This window comes from Gavialis gangeticus, unplaced genomic scaffold (assembly GCF_001723915.1).
Source record: "Gavialis gangeticus isolate Ggan-Ray unplaced genomic scaffold, GavGan_comp1, whole genome shotgun sequence".
Classification (NCBI taxonomy): Eukaryota; Metazoa; Chordata; order Crocodylia; family Gavialidae; genus Gavialis; species Gavialis gangeticus.
The window spans coordinates 6,513,934-6,532,468 of record NW_017729024.1 but is presented as its reverse complement, the minus strand read 5'-3'; the positions used below and the strand labels follow the sequence as shown (position 1 = coordinate 6,532,468).

Genomic DNA, 18,535 nt, shown 5'->3' with positions numbered 1-18,535 from the left:
CTTCCCAGACAGGACCCACTCTGACCACAGAAACAAAAGGGGAGAATGGATCCTATCTTATTTATGCTGTCATTTTTTATCCCTAATGTTGATCTCTGGTTTACCTGACCATCCAGGGAGGCAGCGACAATACCCAGTGGTTGGATGACAGCCATCTGCATGGCTGCAGTCACAGCGTTCAGCACAATCCATCCCATACGTGCCATCCTGTCAGAACAAAAACACAAAACTGGAATAATGAGAACTAAAGAGCGCTAGAAGAGAACAAGTTCTCATCAGTCCTCTCTCAAGCAGCAACAATAGCTTTCCCTCTTTTGATTCCTTAATCAGCTTGCTTAAGATAAAACACCTTTTTGGCTTTCAATAAGCTACAAATTCCGCATTTTCATTCCTTTATTCTAGAGGTTAAGGGGAAACGTTAATTAGACTCTTTTGACAGATCTGAAACCGACAGTTTGGGAGATTACAATGTTCTATTCACAAAAAAAGTCATCATGTAGTCAGTAGCAGCACCAAAATCTCCCTTGCGTTGTCCTCTGATTTCCTTCAAATCTGACCAAAGACCTAGAGGGATCTTGAATATGAAAATAATTCAGTGCCTATACTGGTTCATGCCTTGAACTCTCTTTTCAGACAACCACAAAGGATGCTATTTAGTACCAAAATTTAAAAGGAACTCAGGATAAATTAGATTAGTCATAACAAATGATAACTTTTTAGCTTGCAATAACACTAGAATTGGATGCACATGCATACACACACATATGCATATATAGAGTACATTTGCTTATATATATTTTAGCTTGCAGTAACACTAGAATTGCACGTATCTGTCTATAAATCTATCCTCTCCCTTTTTATTAAAATTCTTTTTCTGCTTTAAAAACATGACAAAAGAAAGATTTCTCATTCTAAAAAGAGAGAAGACAATAATGCAAAACAAGTTTAATTTTCAATACTGTAGCTTTTCTGTGAATTGATGGAAACCAGGCCCATTATGGAATTGGAATTTAGGGTCAAATTCACCCCTTGGTTTTATCAGTAAAAGTCAGCTGACATTCATTTAATTGTATCTGTGGGTATGTGCATACATTCACTGTACCAAATCTATAATCACATGATTTACTTCAGTTTCATCACACAGTTTACTTTAAACTGTGTGACTGTAGATCAGAAGCAGCTTGTGCCCTTGTTTCCTGGAGTCATACTGGAAACTCAGTCTAAAAAGGAGAGATGGGTAGGATCAGGGGGCTGAGGAGTCTGCAGTGGGTGGTGTTATCTGTCTGTGGGTGGCAGGGTTAAGGGGGCTAAAAAGAGCCTAGTAAGATGGAGGCGGTAGGAAGAGTGCAGACCCAGCACTGGCATGAGCAGTTGAACTTTCCTAGCCTTGGGGCTGCAGTCTGAGGCCATGTCCAAATGAGCATGGACGTTTGGTTCCCTGGGAACAAGTAGCAGTGACACACCTTGTGCTGCAGCTACTTGTCCCCAGGGAACGTCCATGCCACGTGCACTTTGGCTTGCGGCAAGTTACCCCAGGTGGGGTAGAGAAGGCTGAGGCCAGCACTGTGCTAGCCCCAGCAGCCTTACCTGGTGTCCTGGGGGCCTCCTGGGGCTGCAGCAGCAGTGATCCCACCAGGCAGAGCCCAGCTGGCAGCTATAGTGTGGTTCCGGGTGGCCCAGCTCCACTTTTCAGCAGGACATGCTGCCCATACATGTGCTGCTCCGGGTTTTTTTTTCAGTGGATTTTGGATTTTCAGGGGTCAAAAAAAACCATGGAAAAAAAATGAGGACTGTATGCACAGGCAGCACACCCTTGCAAGTGCAGAGAACACCTGACTGTGTGGTATGTGGCACTACAGACGTGCTTGCAGCACCACATACTGCACACCTGCGCACATCTGGATGCGCCCTGAATGGGTGCAGACAGTCAGTAGATCAAGCTAATCCCTTCCCAATCTAATTTAGTTCACCTCCGCAGGTATACTAATTTAGATTAGGCTGCCATTTTTTGCCTGATCTAACCTCTCCAAACATTTGTACAGATCAGCACTTGTACAGACCTCACCCTACTTAGGTTGATCTAAGTGTAATATGTGCATGTATCCTTTATCTTTGAATTTGGCTTTTGGTTAGTCAAAGTGAGTCTGTAGAACCCTTCTGTCTGGCAAAGCTTCACAGTACTGGGGCTTCAGACTACAGGGCTTACATGTGAATTTTAGAGATGACAACTTCTCACCAAGGCTGTCACTGAAGTTGAGGAAGAACACTAGAATCACCTTCCCATTAAAAACACCCAAATATTATTGTAGTTGAGAGGAGGGGCTAGGGCCAGGATGAAATAAAAGGCAGACTACATAGAATTATTTGTGCTTATGTGCTAAAAGCCAGTAGTCAAGAAGGCAGGCAAGATGGGAGGAAGGAATTCCACATAAACTAGAAAAAACCCTTGACACACCCTGCTGTTTAAAAGTCTATTTCAGCACAGTAATCTAAATTTCTAGGCTAAAAAAATGGTCACTGTCACTTTAATCTTAATTTAGGATGCACTGCAAATTCTAATCTGCTGTCCTCATGATTTTCATGCCTACATTTTTATACAGTTCCGTAGGGTTTAATCATCCAGCTTTCAATCTTTCAATTCCAATGTAAAACAACATTATATGTTACTCAACAGTATGCAGTACATTGCTTATGTCACTAATCCATGTTAACATAAAGGAGAAGAAAAGATTAAGGGCAGCACTTCCTTTGCATATAATGAGATTTGTATAGTAAGTAAATTCTTCCATATATTTTGAAAGGCAGCAACTTGGAAGTAAGACACAACAAAAATAAGACTAATCAAACTTCACTCAGGTCTTGAGTAATGATGTTGGCTTTTTATAATAATGGAAAGATGTATTCTAGGCATATTGGAACAGAAGAATATGCACAAACCTAAATACACACCCTGAAACTAAGTATATCCTCTAATCTCTGTTTTAAGAGAGAAAATATAAGTCAATTTAATAATCAATCTGGAAGTTTAAATTAACCTAAATGCCTTGTTTGTAAAAATATATTCATATAACAAAAGTGAGACAGAAAATTTTCCGGAAAGCATCACTAATGGACAAATAAAATCCTTACTCTCATTAATATTAATAAGAACAACACATCATAGTTTCATAGTAGGTAGGGTTGGAAGGGACCCAATAGATCATCAAGTCCGACCCCCTGCCATGAGCAGGAAAGAATGCTGGGGTCAAATGACCTCGGCTAGATGATTATCCAGACTCCTTTTGAAGACCCCCAGGGTAGCAGCGAGTACCACTTCCCTTGGAAGTTGGTTCCAGATCCCAGCTGCCCTGACTGTGAAGTAGTGCCTCCTGATATCTAGTCTGAATAATAAATAATAATTAATATTAATAATTCTTATCATTAGTCTTACTATTAATAAGAATAAAAGGGATTGTTGTTCTTATTGTTGTTGGTTGTTATTATTAAAATAATATTAATAGTTTCTTTTCAACTGCATGTTCGGCATGGGACAACACCCAAAGATAAAAATACAGCCCCATTCTTAGGATTTAACAGTCTAAAAAAAGGCATGGTGACAAGACATAGCTGAATACTTACATTTATATTGATTTTTCTGTTTATTCTTCTATTATGGTATTTTGAGGCAGAAAAGGGCATCTGAATTGATTATCTGGGGTATAGTTTTCCTGAAAATAGTGGTCTTGGTTTAGTGGAATAATAGCTTTGAAGCAGTAACTTTCCCTTAAGGAGCCTATACTGGAAAGCTGCAATGCAAGCTAATAGATATTGAGGGAATTCAGCATCTTATAATCACAGAATTATAGAAATGTAAGGCTGGAAGGGACCTTCAGAGATCATGTAAACCAAACCCCTACCTGAGGCACGATCATCTGTATCCAAACCTTTCTATACAAATCCACTATCTAACCTATTAGTAAAACTACAAGTCAATCCTGACACACACAAAGCATAACACACCAACCTGCTACAGGTAAAGCAGAAAGACAACAGTGGCCAATGTCCAGCTGCTGGGTTGTTAAAAAGTGTTGGGAGACCTTGAAGAATTAGTATACGTGGCCCCTGGCAGACATTAATTTAATCACATGATGCAATCTGAAGAATTTTATACCAGATCCCAAAAACCATATATTCTGACATTCTCAAGATCTGGAATAGCAGGACAAGTGATTTTGGAGATCTGAATTCATCATATTCCGTTGCATGCCTGCTAGTACTCAGGGTGCCGAGCACCAGAGACCAGCTCCCTGGTGCCGGGTTACTTGCACACCCTTTAAACTTGCCAATGCATGGGAGCTGACACCCTACGCTGGGCTGTCCAAGCACCTGGACCTTTAAAGGGCGCACACACAACCCAATATTAGGGAGCAGCTCCCCAGTCCAGGATCTCTGCATGCTCTTTAAGCTAAGTAATATACCGTGTGGTCAAATTAAAGAAGGATACAAATAAGCAACAAAAATGTTCCACATTTACCAAGTAACATTTTTGTGGTTGGTTCATCCTTTTTATAGATAAATAAATTGCTTGAATGTGTTGTGTGTTACAATTTTACATGTAATTAACATGTTAATTTCACAATAAATGTAATGTTTGCAAGGGGCCAAAGTTAGCACCCTGATAAAGTAGGCTGCCACCTATGAAAGCTTTTGCCTCTGTAATCCAGTTAGAGTCTAATGTGTTCACGGATGCAGTGCCGGGTGCTTTAATTAGTGAGCTGCGCTAATTAAAAGCACTCACGTGTCATGTGTATGAGCCTCACCACACGTCCCCATGCTGAAAAAGGTGGTGGGGATGCGTTTTATTTCCAAGCACCCCACCGCCATTTTGTCAGCGCAGAGATGTACAGCAACACTGATACACTTGACACACAAGGCTGCCGGAGGACATCAATCTCCGTGCTCCAGCAGACTTGATTAATCAAATCTGCTCCAATATGCTGGATTTCCAGCACATCGGAGCAGGCTCCCTGCATGTGTTTAGGAGCCTTAAGGTACCATCCTGCCCTGCTTTTTTCAATATGATAGAAAAGATAGCTTTAAAGGAATCAGATCTCATTTCCTATTAGATGAATTCACATATTATTGGAATCAATATATGTGCCTGTACTGTTAGTAGTTTAGTATTGTGAATGTTGAGAATAATATTTAATTTTAGTATAAGCTATACTGCATGTAAAAAAAGCAAGCAGCCCCTGAAAAACGTAACTGCTGAGTGCCTCTGAAGCAGTGCAGGGCAGATTCCATTAAACAGCAGGGGCATGGCCTTTACTCATATGCTGTAACCTAGCTACTCCCACCATGTTACTGCAAATAAGGGAACCAGGCCAAAATGGCGAAAGCTCAGAAGCGCCTTTGTGGAGAATGTATAAGGTTCAAGTTCAAGTCAGATAATTCTCTCATAATTTTATTATCCCAAGGCTTTCATGTATCCAGTGAAAAAAAGTAAGAGAGAAACTAGAGGAAAATAAGAAAGAGAAACCAGTCAGAAATTTTCCAACAAAATATTTTCTTGAAGAGGGATTCATTGAAAACATTTTATCCATATAAAAAAATGTAATTCTTGACACTTTTTTAGTTTTCTGAAATGTAAAACCAAAATGTTTCATTTTGAAATTGTATATATATTTAGTGTGTGTATACACACACACGAGACACAGAGTATATATATTTACTTTCCCTCTAAATTCATCACGTTCAGAAAGAACATAACAGTTTTCATGTTATTGTTAAAATGAAAACGTTTAATTTAAAAGTGAAATGCATTTTGAGTTCCTGCCTTCTTACATTTTTCCACCTAGAAACCTGTAAGAAAGAGAGGTGGAAAACCTACTCTCCTACATTTTATACATTTCCTGCAAGAAAACTGAAATTTTCCAGTGGGAAAATTTCAAAAGGGTAGAGCAATTCATACTATAGTTTTCCAGGGAGAAATTTTAGTTTTCGAACTGGCTCTAAAAAAGCCTTCAGCAAAAGGAAGGTCTATAGAAGAATGAGAGATTAAAAGAATAATCATGCATTCTGAAAGCAGATAAAGAATGTATATTGGACTGATAGAGCACAACACTGCTGGTACAACAGGTTGGAAGGAATGAGATGAAGTAAAGCTTACACAAGAAATCAGTTTTATTAGGCACCTTCCTGTCTGACTTAGTGTACCCCAAAGATACTGAGCTCAGGCCAGCTCCAAATTGATTAGATAACGTCTATTAAAATACTGGGTTTTGACGTTCCTTGAATGATGGCTTAAAATTGGACTTATTGTATTTGAAGAAGACATAGATACTTTCTTCTCTCAGTCTCAGTTCGAACTTCAAAGTAAAACCTGTGTCCAGACGAGCGCAGCCATGTAGTATGTGGCACCACAGACACGTCTGCAGTGCCACATACTGCACATTGTGTTGTTCTCTGCACTTCAAGGGAGCAGCACAGAGGGGGTTTTTGACCCCTGGATATCCACACAAAAAAAAGTAGAGTGGTGCACATGGAGGTAGCATGCGCCACCCAAAGGCAGAGCCTGGCTGGCCGGAGCCTCACTCTGCTGCCTGCCATGCTCCATGCAGCAGGATCACTGCTACTGCAGTCCCAGGAAGCCCCCAAGACCCCAGGTAAGGCTGCTGAGGCCAGTCCAATGCTAGCCCCAGCCTCCCCTACCCCACCTGAGGTAACTTGTCACATGACAGAGTGCACATGGCATAGGTGTTCCCCAGGGACAGCTAGTGGCAGTGCAAGGTGTGCTAGTTGTCCCCAGGGAACCAAACATCCACACGTCTGAACGTGGCCACTGAGGCAATTTGGTGACATATGATTTACACTGCTGCAACCAAGAGCAGAATCTGGCTCTAAGAGACTTTTAAACAAATTCTAGAACAGACAAAGAAATACAGGAGATCAATATTTCAAGCATTGAGGCACAGAAGAGCCCAAAGGAGTGGGACCTGCAGGCAGCAGTTGGACCGTGGCATGCAGCCGGCAGGAGAGGCTCCCAGCTGGGCTCCAGAATTGCCTACGAACGGATGCAGCCAGCAGGAGAGGCTCCCCCACTCCAGCAAGGATCTGAGCAGCGACCTGAGAGGTTTCCAGCTCTGCTTCCAGCTCCTCCAATAAGAGGCCTGGCAGCTCAACATGAGGCTGGGGCTCCAGGAAGGTCAAGACCCCTAGCAGCTTGGAACAGCACCAGCACTGAGTTTCTGTCCAATGTGTGCGAGATCTGAATTCAAGTCCCAGGTGGGGTGACTTGGGGTGAGTGAACTAATAGGGAGAAAAAGTCTTCTTGCAGTGGAAAGGGGCCCCTGTGTTTTCCCTCTCCAGGTACCTAGACCCTATATTCCTTGTCATTTGACATTTTGTATTTTGTGCCTTTTATATTTCACCAACCAGTATTGTTTGTTCTACTGTTTGTGTTTGACATTTTGGTTAATGCTGTCTTTGGTCAACTGGATGAATATGTCTGTAATTGTAAATGTCTAACCTTTGTTGGTTCCTGCCCCCTTGGGGCATTGTAGTGTCCCTATACCCCCTGGTTTATACTAGTTATGTTCCCAGTATTGTGCTCTCATTAAAAGGTATATGGTTAAGTCCCCATTGGTGGTCTGGCTCTGCTCTATAGGGAGAGGAGAGACCCTACATCTCCCACAGCGCTTGTGCACCTGCTTTGATCCCTTCAATTGGAGAGCGGGTACCTCTTGGAGTACTACCCGAGTTACATGAAAATAGCCTCACCGAATACAACAGTACTAACCAAAGCTGGAAATGTTTGCAGTGTTGTACCACTTATAACAGTTCCCTATTATGTTCAGTATTCACTGAAATGGATTTAAATTACCTGGCAAGGAAGTTCACATTTTTCCCCTCTCCAGCCTGGAGCACAGGTACATGTTCCATCCAAAGCATTACATGCCCCTCCATTAAGACACTGGCAAGTAATGTTACAGCCAAGACCCCATGTGCCACTGGGACAGTTTATTGAACAATCCACACCATGCCAACCTAGAAAAATAAAAAATGGATTAAAATTAAACAAGGGCATATTTTCCCTCCTTAGCTGTGGGACTGCCACTTGGAATCCCTCAATAATGCACAGCAGCAGAAGTAAAACTCACTAAGTTGTATCCCTTCCAGCAGAAGACTTGCCCAAGTTCAAACAAAAGTGCCCTTGAGAGCCTCATAACATCTGTGCACAGCATATACTTTGTAGATGGGTGCCAACATATGAAAGCAATTAATAGGGCATCTGAAGGGAGACACCTTGAATGCACAATGAAATACACCAAACTACCCTGACTTTTTAATACCTAGAAAGCAAAAATAAGGATATTTTCCTTAAAAAAGAAGAAAGAGCATTTTTAAAAAAAAACAAAACAAAACAAAAAGGCTGCCCATAGAGGTATGCATTTACTGCTGCTTTAGTAGTTCTTCTGTTGGGCTCTCTGCCGACTACATTCAATACAGACAGTGTTGTGATGCAATCATAACAGTGATCTTGGCAGAAGAAACCAAGGATAAAAAATAGATCAGTGAAATAGTCATTGCGTGAGGGGGATTTTTCCAAAGACAGATGCAAGATATTTTAGGAAAGTACAATACCTCCTTCCGAATACTAAAAAAAAAAATCCAAATACAAATTAGAGGGTGTCTCTGAAATAAAACATCAAACAGTACTTCTGCCTGAGAGAAATTACTCACAAACTTAACACTGGATAAAGTAGAAATGCAGAAAGCTTTAAACACGTGATACTATAAATCTATCGGATTTGAGAACCAAACTGAGCCAGTCATGTGTTGTCATCAACAATGACACAAGTTCGGCTTCTAATTTTATCCTTTGTTTACAGTAAGTGGGGGGTCGAATAACTCTGCATGAATATAATCAAGTCTATTCAAAACACATGTGTTGTAATGAATCTGCTGCATGGTCTCAATTTCTAACTGCAAAATTTAGAGCTTCCTTCAGGAAAAATCATTTGTTGCAAATGCTGCACTGTGGTAAGAGAAAAGAAAAAGAAAAGGAAAATGGAAAAGAAACATGCTGTCTCTGAGTATTCCTTTTCCAGGTTTCCATCACACCCTATATTGCCTTCTTTAATAGAAGCATCCTGTGTCCATGTGACATGTGGAATGTTTCTAAGACATATGCTCCAGCCACTGATTGATCCACACCCACAAACTTGTCCTAGATTTCCTTGCAGCCTAATGATTTCTTTGCTCCCCGGACCACACTACAGAATGAAAAACGAGGCAGCAATTTTGGGGGAATAAAGACATGTAACTTCACAGGATGTTTGAAAAAACAGATGGTGATATCTTGTCCATAGGAGTTTGTCCTTGGACTTCAATGCTGCCAAGATTGCATTTGTTCTTTAAGATGAAAGGCCTCACAGAAATACCTTAGATGTATAACACCTCAAGGCAGGGGGAGGGGAGAGTGGTAGATATTTAGCAGTTCTGTTTGATGTCATTTTTTATATAAGTAACTGATTCCTAATTTAATAAGAATATGATTTGATTTCCTTTTGTGTAGTAATTTATGTTGAAAAAAATTCTCCCTTCTACTCAATTCCAGAAAGCCCAAGCAAATAGGATTTGGGCTGTGGTGATAGGCAGATTTGCTATTTACTCAGCCTTGTGCTGAATGAGGAAGAAAGGAGAAGTATGCTATGAAGTAGGATGACTGTCAAATAATTTACAGCGAAGGTATCTGAGAGCAGCTTGGGCTACTGCAGCTGCAGAGAAAACAGCCTCCTGGCTGGGGACAAATCTAGCAGTGATTCCATCCAATAATTCTATCTGTAAAGAGCTGTCTGCATGTGGCAAAGATGGTAATGACAAACTTCACACAATTCTCTCTGAACTAATTTTTCTTCCCAATTGTCACCTTTGTCACCACCAGCAGAGGAAGGCCTAAAACAGACATTTGTTTCTAGTGGTGGAAATTTCTGAAAAATTTCATCTGATAGAAATCTTTCCAGGAAAGGGAGCAGTAACTTTCCAGGAAAGGGAGCCTGCAACTGTGCCTTCAGCCTTGCCCTCCATGCCTTCCCTAGATGGGTGATCCCAATCTGGCAAAGGCATGGGGAACAATGGCTACTTCACTCCCCCCAGTTCCAGCAGGGTCTAGAACAGCAGGGCAAAGCCCCCAGCCCATTCCCCAGGCTGAGGCCCCCAGATCTGCTGGGTGGGTAGGGAATGACAAACAGATGCTCCTCTGCAGTGGGACTAAGTAGTGGGGCTGTGAGCATATGGCTTTGGGCATGTGACTCTGCAAGTATCACGTGGTGAGAAGTCAGTTAACTTCCCCCTGTCCTGCACATTCAAAGCCAGTGCTCTGTCACAGAGAAGCAAGGGGTGTCACCCTGGAATATCTTTGTCCCAGAGGGGGCATGCTTCCTTTGGGAAAAATTTAATTGATGCTTGTACGCTCCTAGTTTCTACCAGGAGAATGGTGATTCTCCAGGTAGAAACTTATCACCTGTATGTAGCAAGTGGTATGGCTGCAGTTTTTTACTCTTTTCTAGGTTAAGTTTGCATTTATCTTTTCTCAGTTTAAAAAGCTCATCTTGATTTTGTGGTAACTTGTGCAGGTTAAAGGGATGGGAGACTGATTTGCCAGCACTCTTACCTGCTTTGCAAGTACAAGAACCATCTACTGAAGAACAGAGGGCTCCATTTTTGCAGCTACACACAGAGGAACAGTTTACCCCATATGTTCCTGGAGGGCAAGGAGTACCGCAATTGGGACCCTGAATTACGCATAAATATAGTTGAAAAATTATTTAATGAAGCCACAATGAAAGTTCAAACAATAAAATAACTCTGGTATATTATCTACTCCAAGAATTAACTACCTGTAAAAACCCCTTTTTGAAAGTTACTGTTGTTAAAATGTTACCAGTATAAGAAAACTTATAGCCCATGACATATTCTAAGCTGTCATCAGGTCATCTTGGTTTTAAGGGACTGAATTTAGTAGGCTCATTAAATCTACAGTAAGGATTAGGTTTACATTAGCTACTGTGTATGTCACTACATTGAGTTTGACCAGTGTTCAGTACATCTGGATACAGAAACAATTTCAGAAATCAGTACATAGTATGAAATTGTAACTTACTAAAATTAAGTTTATTTAAAAATATTTAAAAATATATAATCTGATTTAAGGATACACAAAACTGTTTTTCTTCCAGAAATATCGAACTATGTCTTCAGGGTGACATTTTTAAGAGTACCAATTCCCATGTAAGAAAAACACCAGCGAGAACCACAAAAATGCATATTATGATGTGTCCAAATATTTATCAAAGTGCGTGGATCTGGGATTTGGGGGGTTGTTTGATTGTGGGGGTTTTTTCAGTTTGGTTGGTTTACTGGTTTTTGCAACATGGAAATCATTTAAATCTACAGATGACTGCCAATGTAGTTGATATTTACACATTTACACCTTAGTAGCACTTTTCCATTCTCTTCCCTCTCCATTACAAAGCAGTCAAGTCTTAAAAGATCCATTTACTAGAAGCTTAATGCAAAATGTTGCATTTTATGGGCCTGATCCTGCAGGATGCCATGGGTACCTGTTAGGAGTTGAGTATTGCTACCTCCCACTAACTTCAGTGCAAGAAGGATACTCGACACCACTCAAAATTGTGGCCATAAGTGAAGGAAAAAAGTTAACTGTGAACATTAGAATCATGTACCTTAAATCCTGGGGCACAGATGCATTTTCCAGTCACACTGTCACAGTCAGCACCATTTTGGCAGCTGCAGATCTGTTGACAAGATTCACCATAGAATCCAGGGGAACATGTCTCATTACAGTAGAGTCCAGACCAGCCAGGCTTGCAGGAGCACTCTCCAGACATAGGGTGACAGCTGGCAGAAGGGGATGAAAGGAATAAATAATTTGGGACTAAATATGACACCCAGGGCCCCGTGCAATTTTTTTCAGATAACAGAATGCTGCTTAAAGGATTTCACATGCTAAAGACAAAGATATGTTTTCTTTCCACCCCCCAAGCTAAACATAGATTTGTAGGTAAATGTAAGCATGTACACATACACAAACACACAATTAGTAAAATGTTACATACATACATATACCCACAAAATCTCTGTGCTTAAATAATTTGGAAAAAAAAAAAGAAAAGAAAATATACAACTTTTCCATTTCTGTGCTGAAGGAACAACTCATAACATGCTTACCATTCATGTCTGTAAATTACTTGCACTTTGGTGAAAATTTCAGTCTTTGGCTATGGCTCCTTCTTGATATCCTTTTTTAAATAATTCAACAGTAACTAAAACTTGGTTATTTTTCATAAAATGGTAAAGATCAGCCTCCTATTTTATAACTCATAACACCATAAAATGTATGCCTTATGTAAGAAACATGATAAATTTCTTAAATAATAAAAGAATGGTCAATGAATAAAATTTAAGTTGTTCGTTTTTTTAAAAAAATCAGTGGTTCAGAAGGGTACAAATAGATTCTCTGTCATTGGGAGAAATCAAAAATCAGAGGTACTGTCAAATCCAATAACCTTTTGGAATGGGACTAGCCTAAAATGTCCATACCTGGGGATACACCAGCTGTCTCTACCTGAAACAGCAGTTTCATTGAATGGCCAGCCAGACAGCTGTTGCCTCATAACAAATGGACATGATCAGCTGTGCTAAGATATATGTGCTGGAAAAGTGGACACAATGGGGTACTCTGTGGCACTCTGGCAGACAAAGCACTTGCTTAATTCTCACCAAAGGAAAGCCTTAATATCCAAATCAAATATATTTACAATGGGAACACTGTTTAAAGACAGTCTTCCATCCCTGATTGAAGTCAAGTCCCCTTAAGCATGCTGGAAAAATGTGCACGAGTCCAGCCACATTAAATGACCCATGACAGCTTGGAAGATTTACATGTCTGAGACAGCCTTAACTTGCTGTGTGTGTGTGCGCGCGCGCGTGTGCGCGCGTGCTTGTGCGTGTGTGCATGCATGCACCTGTGTAACACAGCATGTTTTTGGGTGTTGAAGAATTCATTCTCGTAATCTTTGAAATGGTCTCAGGCATACACACAGAATGTGGCATTAAAGACAATTAAAGGACATATCTTGTCAAATGAAACTCTCTTTTTATGAATACAAGCAAATTGCACTGCATATTAATGATCAAGGAAAGTTTTCTCTACAAAGATCCAGAGTGACAGTTTACACTTTAGTGCTGTAGACTTATTCTATACATTATTTTGCCATAGGCATTTTATTTGGAAATGATCATAATGATATGGATCCAGTTTCTCTAAAACAGCAGTAACTCAGAAGAAAATCCAACCCCATATTTTTTCACTGAATTAAGTCTGGAAGGGTTTAACATACACAGAGACAAATCAAACCATACCAACTAGGCTAAACAGTGTTTGCAAGAAACATTGATCAGTCTGTCCATTAAAGTATTAGAATACCTGAGTTTACAGGGATAGAAACTAAAATATTTTCAAATGAAAGGCATGTTAACCCAGGACACCCATGAAGTAGTAAGACAGGCAGAGATGCATTACCTGACAGAGATGATACCTATTTCTAATTTATTTTCTTTATAAATCCAGTGAAATTTTGGGTATTGCTTCTGTAGTGTAAATCTCTTTATAATTCCCCTACCAACTGCAGAAGGCAGTCAGCAATATGGAAATATTTTAAAACCTACTCAACAGAAGACCTTCTGGAATGAAGTACTAAGAAAAAAATACTGTTATATTAAAACATTTAAAATTGTAGTTCTGTCAATCTAGAAAATAAATTCCTTCTCTTTTTATGAGAGAGGGGGTGAAAGAAAGAGTGAGCACAGTGGATGAGGCAGACAGAGACATTGACATTCCATACCCCCTAGAGAGCGTTAGCAAGGCATACTTGCACATATATTGATTGACACCAAAATTAGTGTTCGGTAATTTGTAATTAGATGTAGGAAGCTGGAGCACTTTTGAAGCTTTTTGATGGGTTCTCATGCAGTTAGCTTAATTGGCAATAAGATTTACGTATTAAGATAGGGAGGTAGATGTTAAGAGATGCTGTAATTCTACCTGCTTTATTCATGTCCTTTTTGGTTTCATTTTATTAAACTAGATATGTGTTTTCTATTATAGGTTATCTGGTAATATATATTAAGTATATTTAACTCTGCAGCATTTTTGCATTCACATAATTTCTGGTATACTTTCTGAAATGCATTTATTTACAAGATGTTCCTATAGCAAGCTGTATGCACACTTCCATTTAATGTTGACACTAGATGGGATGTTGACACGTTGACATTATAAAATTCCATTTTAATGTTGACATTAAACAGTCTTAGACCATAAAAATAAGCCCATCATTTCATCTATTCTCACTCCATACACTCATTGAAGAGAAAGCATTGAAAAAACAAATACACCCTGGACATGGACCAAGTGGGGGCTCTGTTACACTTAGGATCATAAATAATTTCCTGAATGAGCCCTCCCTGCTGAGAATTATTTACGTTCTTCAGGCCAAGCGGCCAGATGATTTCAATTGTCAGGATTAAACAATGATGAGAGCACAAACAAAATGCTTACCAGGTCAGAAATAACTGCATCTTGAATTGTGCTGGTAAACAGTGCACTCTTGGAATGCTGAAGCAAAAGTGCAATGTGCAAAAAAACCAAAACAAAACAAAACAAAAAAAAACAAAAAAACCTGCCTATTCACCAAGTACAACTAGCTGAATGGGCAACTATATTCTGCACATTTGCATGTGTCCAAAATGACCCTCAGATGCTACCCAAACAGGGTTTGCAGCAATCTAGCCTCAGTGACATAGGTCAGGTCTATATACAAAAGAAAAAGAAGAAACTAGCTTCCCCAAAACAGGTGAAAAAGTAATTCCTGAAGCAAAGTTACATTGTCAAATAGGGCTGTGCAAAGCTTTGGTCCCTGATTTGATTTGGTGGAGATTTGGCCCAATTTGGTGGCCAAATCTCCAAATCCGAATAGAATCAGGAGACCCTTTAATCTCTCTGAGTTGAACTGGAACCCTCTAAATCGATTCGGAGAGATTTGGAAAGATTTGACGATTCGGATATAGGCACAGCTTTAAATTTTTTTCTACATCCCTCAAGGTAGCAGGTGGCTCATGAATGCTGTGATGCTGGGGCACACAGAGAATCCCATAGGAGCACGGGAAGTGGGGGGGAGGGGGTCCTCCACATGCTCAGCAACAGACCCAGAGGTGGACCAATTGCTGAGCCAGGGAAGTGTGGGAGAGGGGGCCCCCTGCACACTCCCCAGTGGACCCAGAAGTGGACCAGAAGTGCTTCCAGTCAACTTCTGGGTTTGCCAATGAGCACGCAGGGGGAGGGATGCGGGGCACATTCCTGTGGGATGCTCCATCCATCCCAGCATCACAGGGTTTACAAGGTGCAGTGGTACCTTGATGTATACAGAAAAAACGCTCCAAGCTGTGCTTGTGGCCGAATTGCTGATTCTCTGAATCAGCGCTGAATCTTCAGATTCGGATTCGGCCAAATTGAATTGGGGACAGTGATCTGAATCAATTAATTGAATCACTGTCCCTGATTTGGGCCGAAACTGAATCTGAATTGAATACAGCCTGTTTCGCTCACCCCTATTGTCAAAGGGCTGACCCCTAGGTGCCTCATTCACTGGTTGCTTCAGTGAAACAAGGAATGCCTGCTCCATGTGGATACAATGTAGCTTTCAGTATGGCACTGGACACATGCATGACACAGAGTTTATTACACAGCACCATGGTAAGGTCAGCTACATTACATCCCTCTGAGATGTAGCACATGGGGAGCAGGGGTATCATGATTCACTACAGAGCTCCTTAACAAGGTCCTTTGGTTGTACAGGCATATTCTAGGCAATTCAAAACATGTCAGCTCCAGAAGCAAACAAGAATCTAACAAGACTCAGCTGTGTCCCTGAATAGTAAAGGCATACAGCTGTTTTAATATAAGGGATAGATAACACTTCCACCAGTGTTTCTGATTACTTCCCATATGCTATCAACATTATTTCTCTCTGATCTGAGTTACCTCAGACAGCTAGCTCTCATTCAAGTCTCACCCTTGGCTCCATATAGGAAAACTGACAAATGACACTTTCTCTAAGAAAACAAAGATGAAGAGCTGCATGCCATTTGCAAAGTGTTGACACTGAAGCCTAAATACATGCTAATCAAGAGAAAAAACATAATAGATTTCTCCATGAAAGAACTCTTGGAGCAAATTACAGTCACCCCATACAGCTTTCTGGGCCCTCTCAGAGAGAAAATTAAAAGATCATTTAACCATCTCACTGTGGTATTTAGGCATGTCAATATTACTTCTTGGAGGAGAGCATTCAAGGAAGCTCATATGTGTAAAAGAATCATCTTGGGCATTTGATCATCACCCATCACTTGAAGCTGACCAATGACTATTAAGATTCATGACACTTCCATCCATTACCCAACCCTAATTTCAGATTGACTGGGCTCACAAACTACTCATCCATAAAACGATGATGTAAGTACAGTATCATGAATTACAGGGACAAATACATTTTAACTTGTGCATTTTACCGTGGTATCACATATTATCTTATGTCCTTCAAGAACACAGAGTTGATATATGAAGGCCACAAGTTTTAGAAATAAAATATCATTAGGGATAGGGAGAATATTAAAGCAAAGGTGTAACCCAACTAACAGTTGCATGTTGAGCACCACAGAAGCTCTATCAGAATCTTGGGGTCCTCAGACACACAAACCTCTTGGAAAAGTACCTCCTTTTAGTGTCTATAGATTACTGATTAACTGAGTTGCTTCCCATTATGAAGATCCTGTGGCTATGACCAAATCAAATATCACTGATAACAATGAGGAGTCAGGAAGCTCCCTGATGTGTCTACGTAAAAGTAAGTTTATTCCTGCTTGGTTGGCACTTTAGTAGCAGTGTTCTCATGTTATTATAGCCATGATAATCTATGGACTACACAAAGAACCAGGGTTGTTTCATAATATTTCAGGGTACCAACTACTATATTTTCTTGCATACAACACATCTTTTCCCCAAAAAACAGCTGGTGGAAATTGAAGTGTGTGTCATATGCAAGAAATACGGTACCTATTCACTTACCAACAGCAACTAAAAGAAACCTGCAGTGATCCACAGGGAGTAAAAGAATGAACAGACTTGGCTCTCTAGCTGCTGCAATTCAGTTACTACAAAGAAAGATCTTTTTTTCGTCGTTCTGCCTTTCAAAAATAAAATATGTGCTATATTCCAGGGCACACTGCATGAGAGAAAATAGGGTATCCTGTTGTTGGGAGAGATGTTAAACTAGCTTTTCAGCATAAAATGCCCTTCCTCAGATCTGAAAAGGAAACAGGTACAGCTTGCAGTAGAACAATTACTTTTAACTACATGATGCACACTCATATAGTCATTCAAGAAGGGGTGACCTGAGAAAAGACATTTTGTGTCCAAAAGGTTATTTAAACCAATCTATATAGTTGGTCCAATAAAAGATATTACTGAACAAATTCTACTTCTGGACATTTTACTCACAGAGGGGGAAGACCGCTAGACATGACTGGCTCCTTAACAGTGGCACGGAGGCATCCTCAGGGGTCTTTCTACCATTACTCAAATATATTTGGTGGTCTTAATCTTTTCCTGACACCAAGAAAAAAAAAGTGTGTCTTGTAATATGAATTTATGCTTCCCCTCTCTCATTATGTACACTTACAGACACAAATGCTCTGACACCCACAAAGTTGCTAAGCTGCATCCAGTTTGTCACACAGACGGGAAAGTGTTCAAAAAAAGATCAGCCATATGCTACTGTTTACATTTGAACATTTGTGATTTGATTTGACCACAAGCTGTCTTCCAGAGGTATAAGTGAAAGAACAGCTGTGTTGATCATGAATCAGAAACAATCCTTGAAGTATCAGAAATGCTATAAAATGCAGTTCATTCCTGTCAAACTAAATTTCTACACCAGTCTGCACTTAAATTTGTAGAATCTGGTAAATCATAATTCATACATTAAGCAGTATTTTGCCTTAAAGAATAGCTTTGATAGCCAGACAATGAGTAGGATCATGGTTCTGCTTACTCCTAAATTCTCTTCCCAACCCATTTTACACTGAATGGCTCACCAAAAGCATCCGGGAATATCTCCTTGCTAAAAAGGAGGCTTACACCCAATGGAAAGAAGGGGTCATCACCAGGGAGGGCTATTCTGCAGTTGCTCGGGGATGTAGGGGGGGTAGTTAGGAAGGCCAAGGCAGAGATGGAACTGGGACTAGCTTCCCAGATTAAGGACAATAAGAAGTCCTTTTTTAAATACATAGGGGGTAAAAAGAAGGTCCCAGGTAATGTGGGGCCCTTGCAGGACGCGTTGGGAAATTTGGTGGTCACACCAGACGACAAAGCTAACATATTTAACGATTTCTTTGCCTCCGTCTTCCTAAGTAG

At 40.3% G+C, this 18,535-nt stretch overlaps 1 protein-coding gene across 2 annotated transcripts in view; it reads right to left on the bottom strand.

Moving 5' to 3' along the window:
- Positions 1-18,535, bottom strand: part of MEGF10 (multiple EGF like domains 10) — a 162,973-nt gene that overhangs the window by 48,492 nt on the left and 95,946 nt on the right. For both annotated transcript variants that reach the window (XM_019516855.1, XM_019516856.1), the window contains exons 9-12: positions 11,727-11,901; positions 10,655-10,775; positions 7,862-8,025; positions 105-207 (exon numbers count right to left, since the gene is read on the bottom strand). In XM_019516855.1, coding sequence (XP_019372400.1) covers positions 105-207; positions 7,862-8,025; positions 10,655-10,775; positions 11,727-11,901 — 563 coding nt within the window. The remainder of the gene's footprint in view (positions 1-104; positions 208-7,861; positions 8,026-10,654; positions 10,776-11,726; positions 11,902-18,535) is intronic.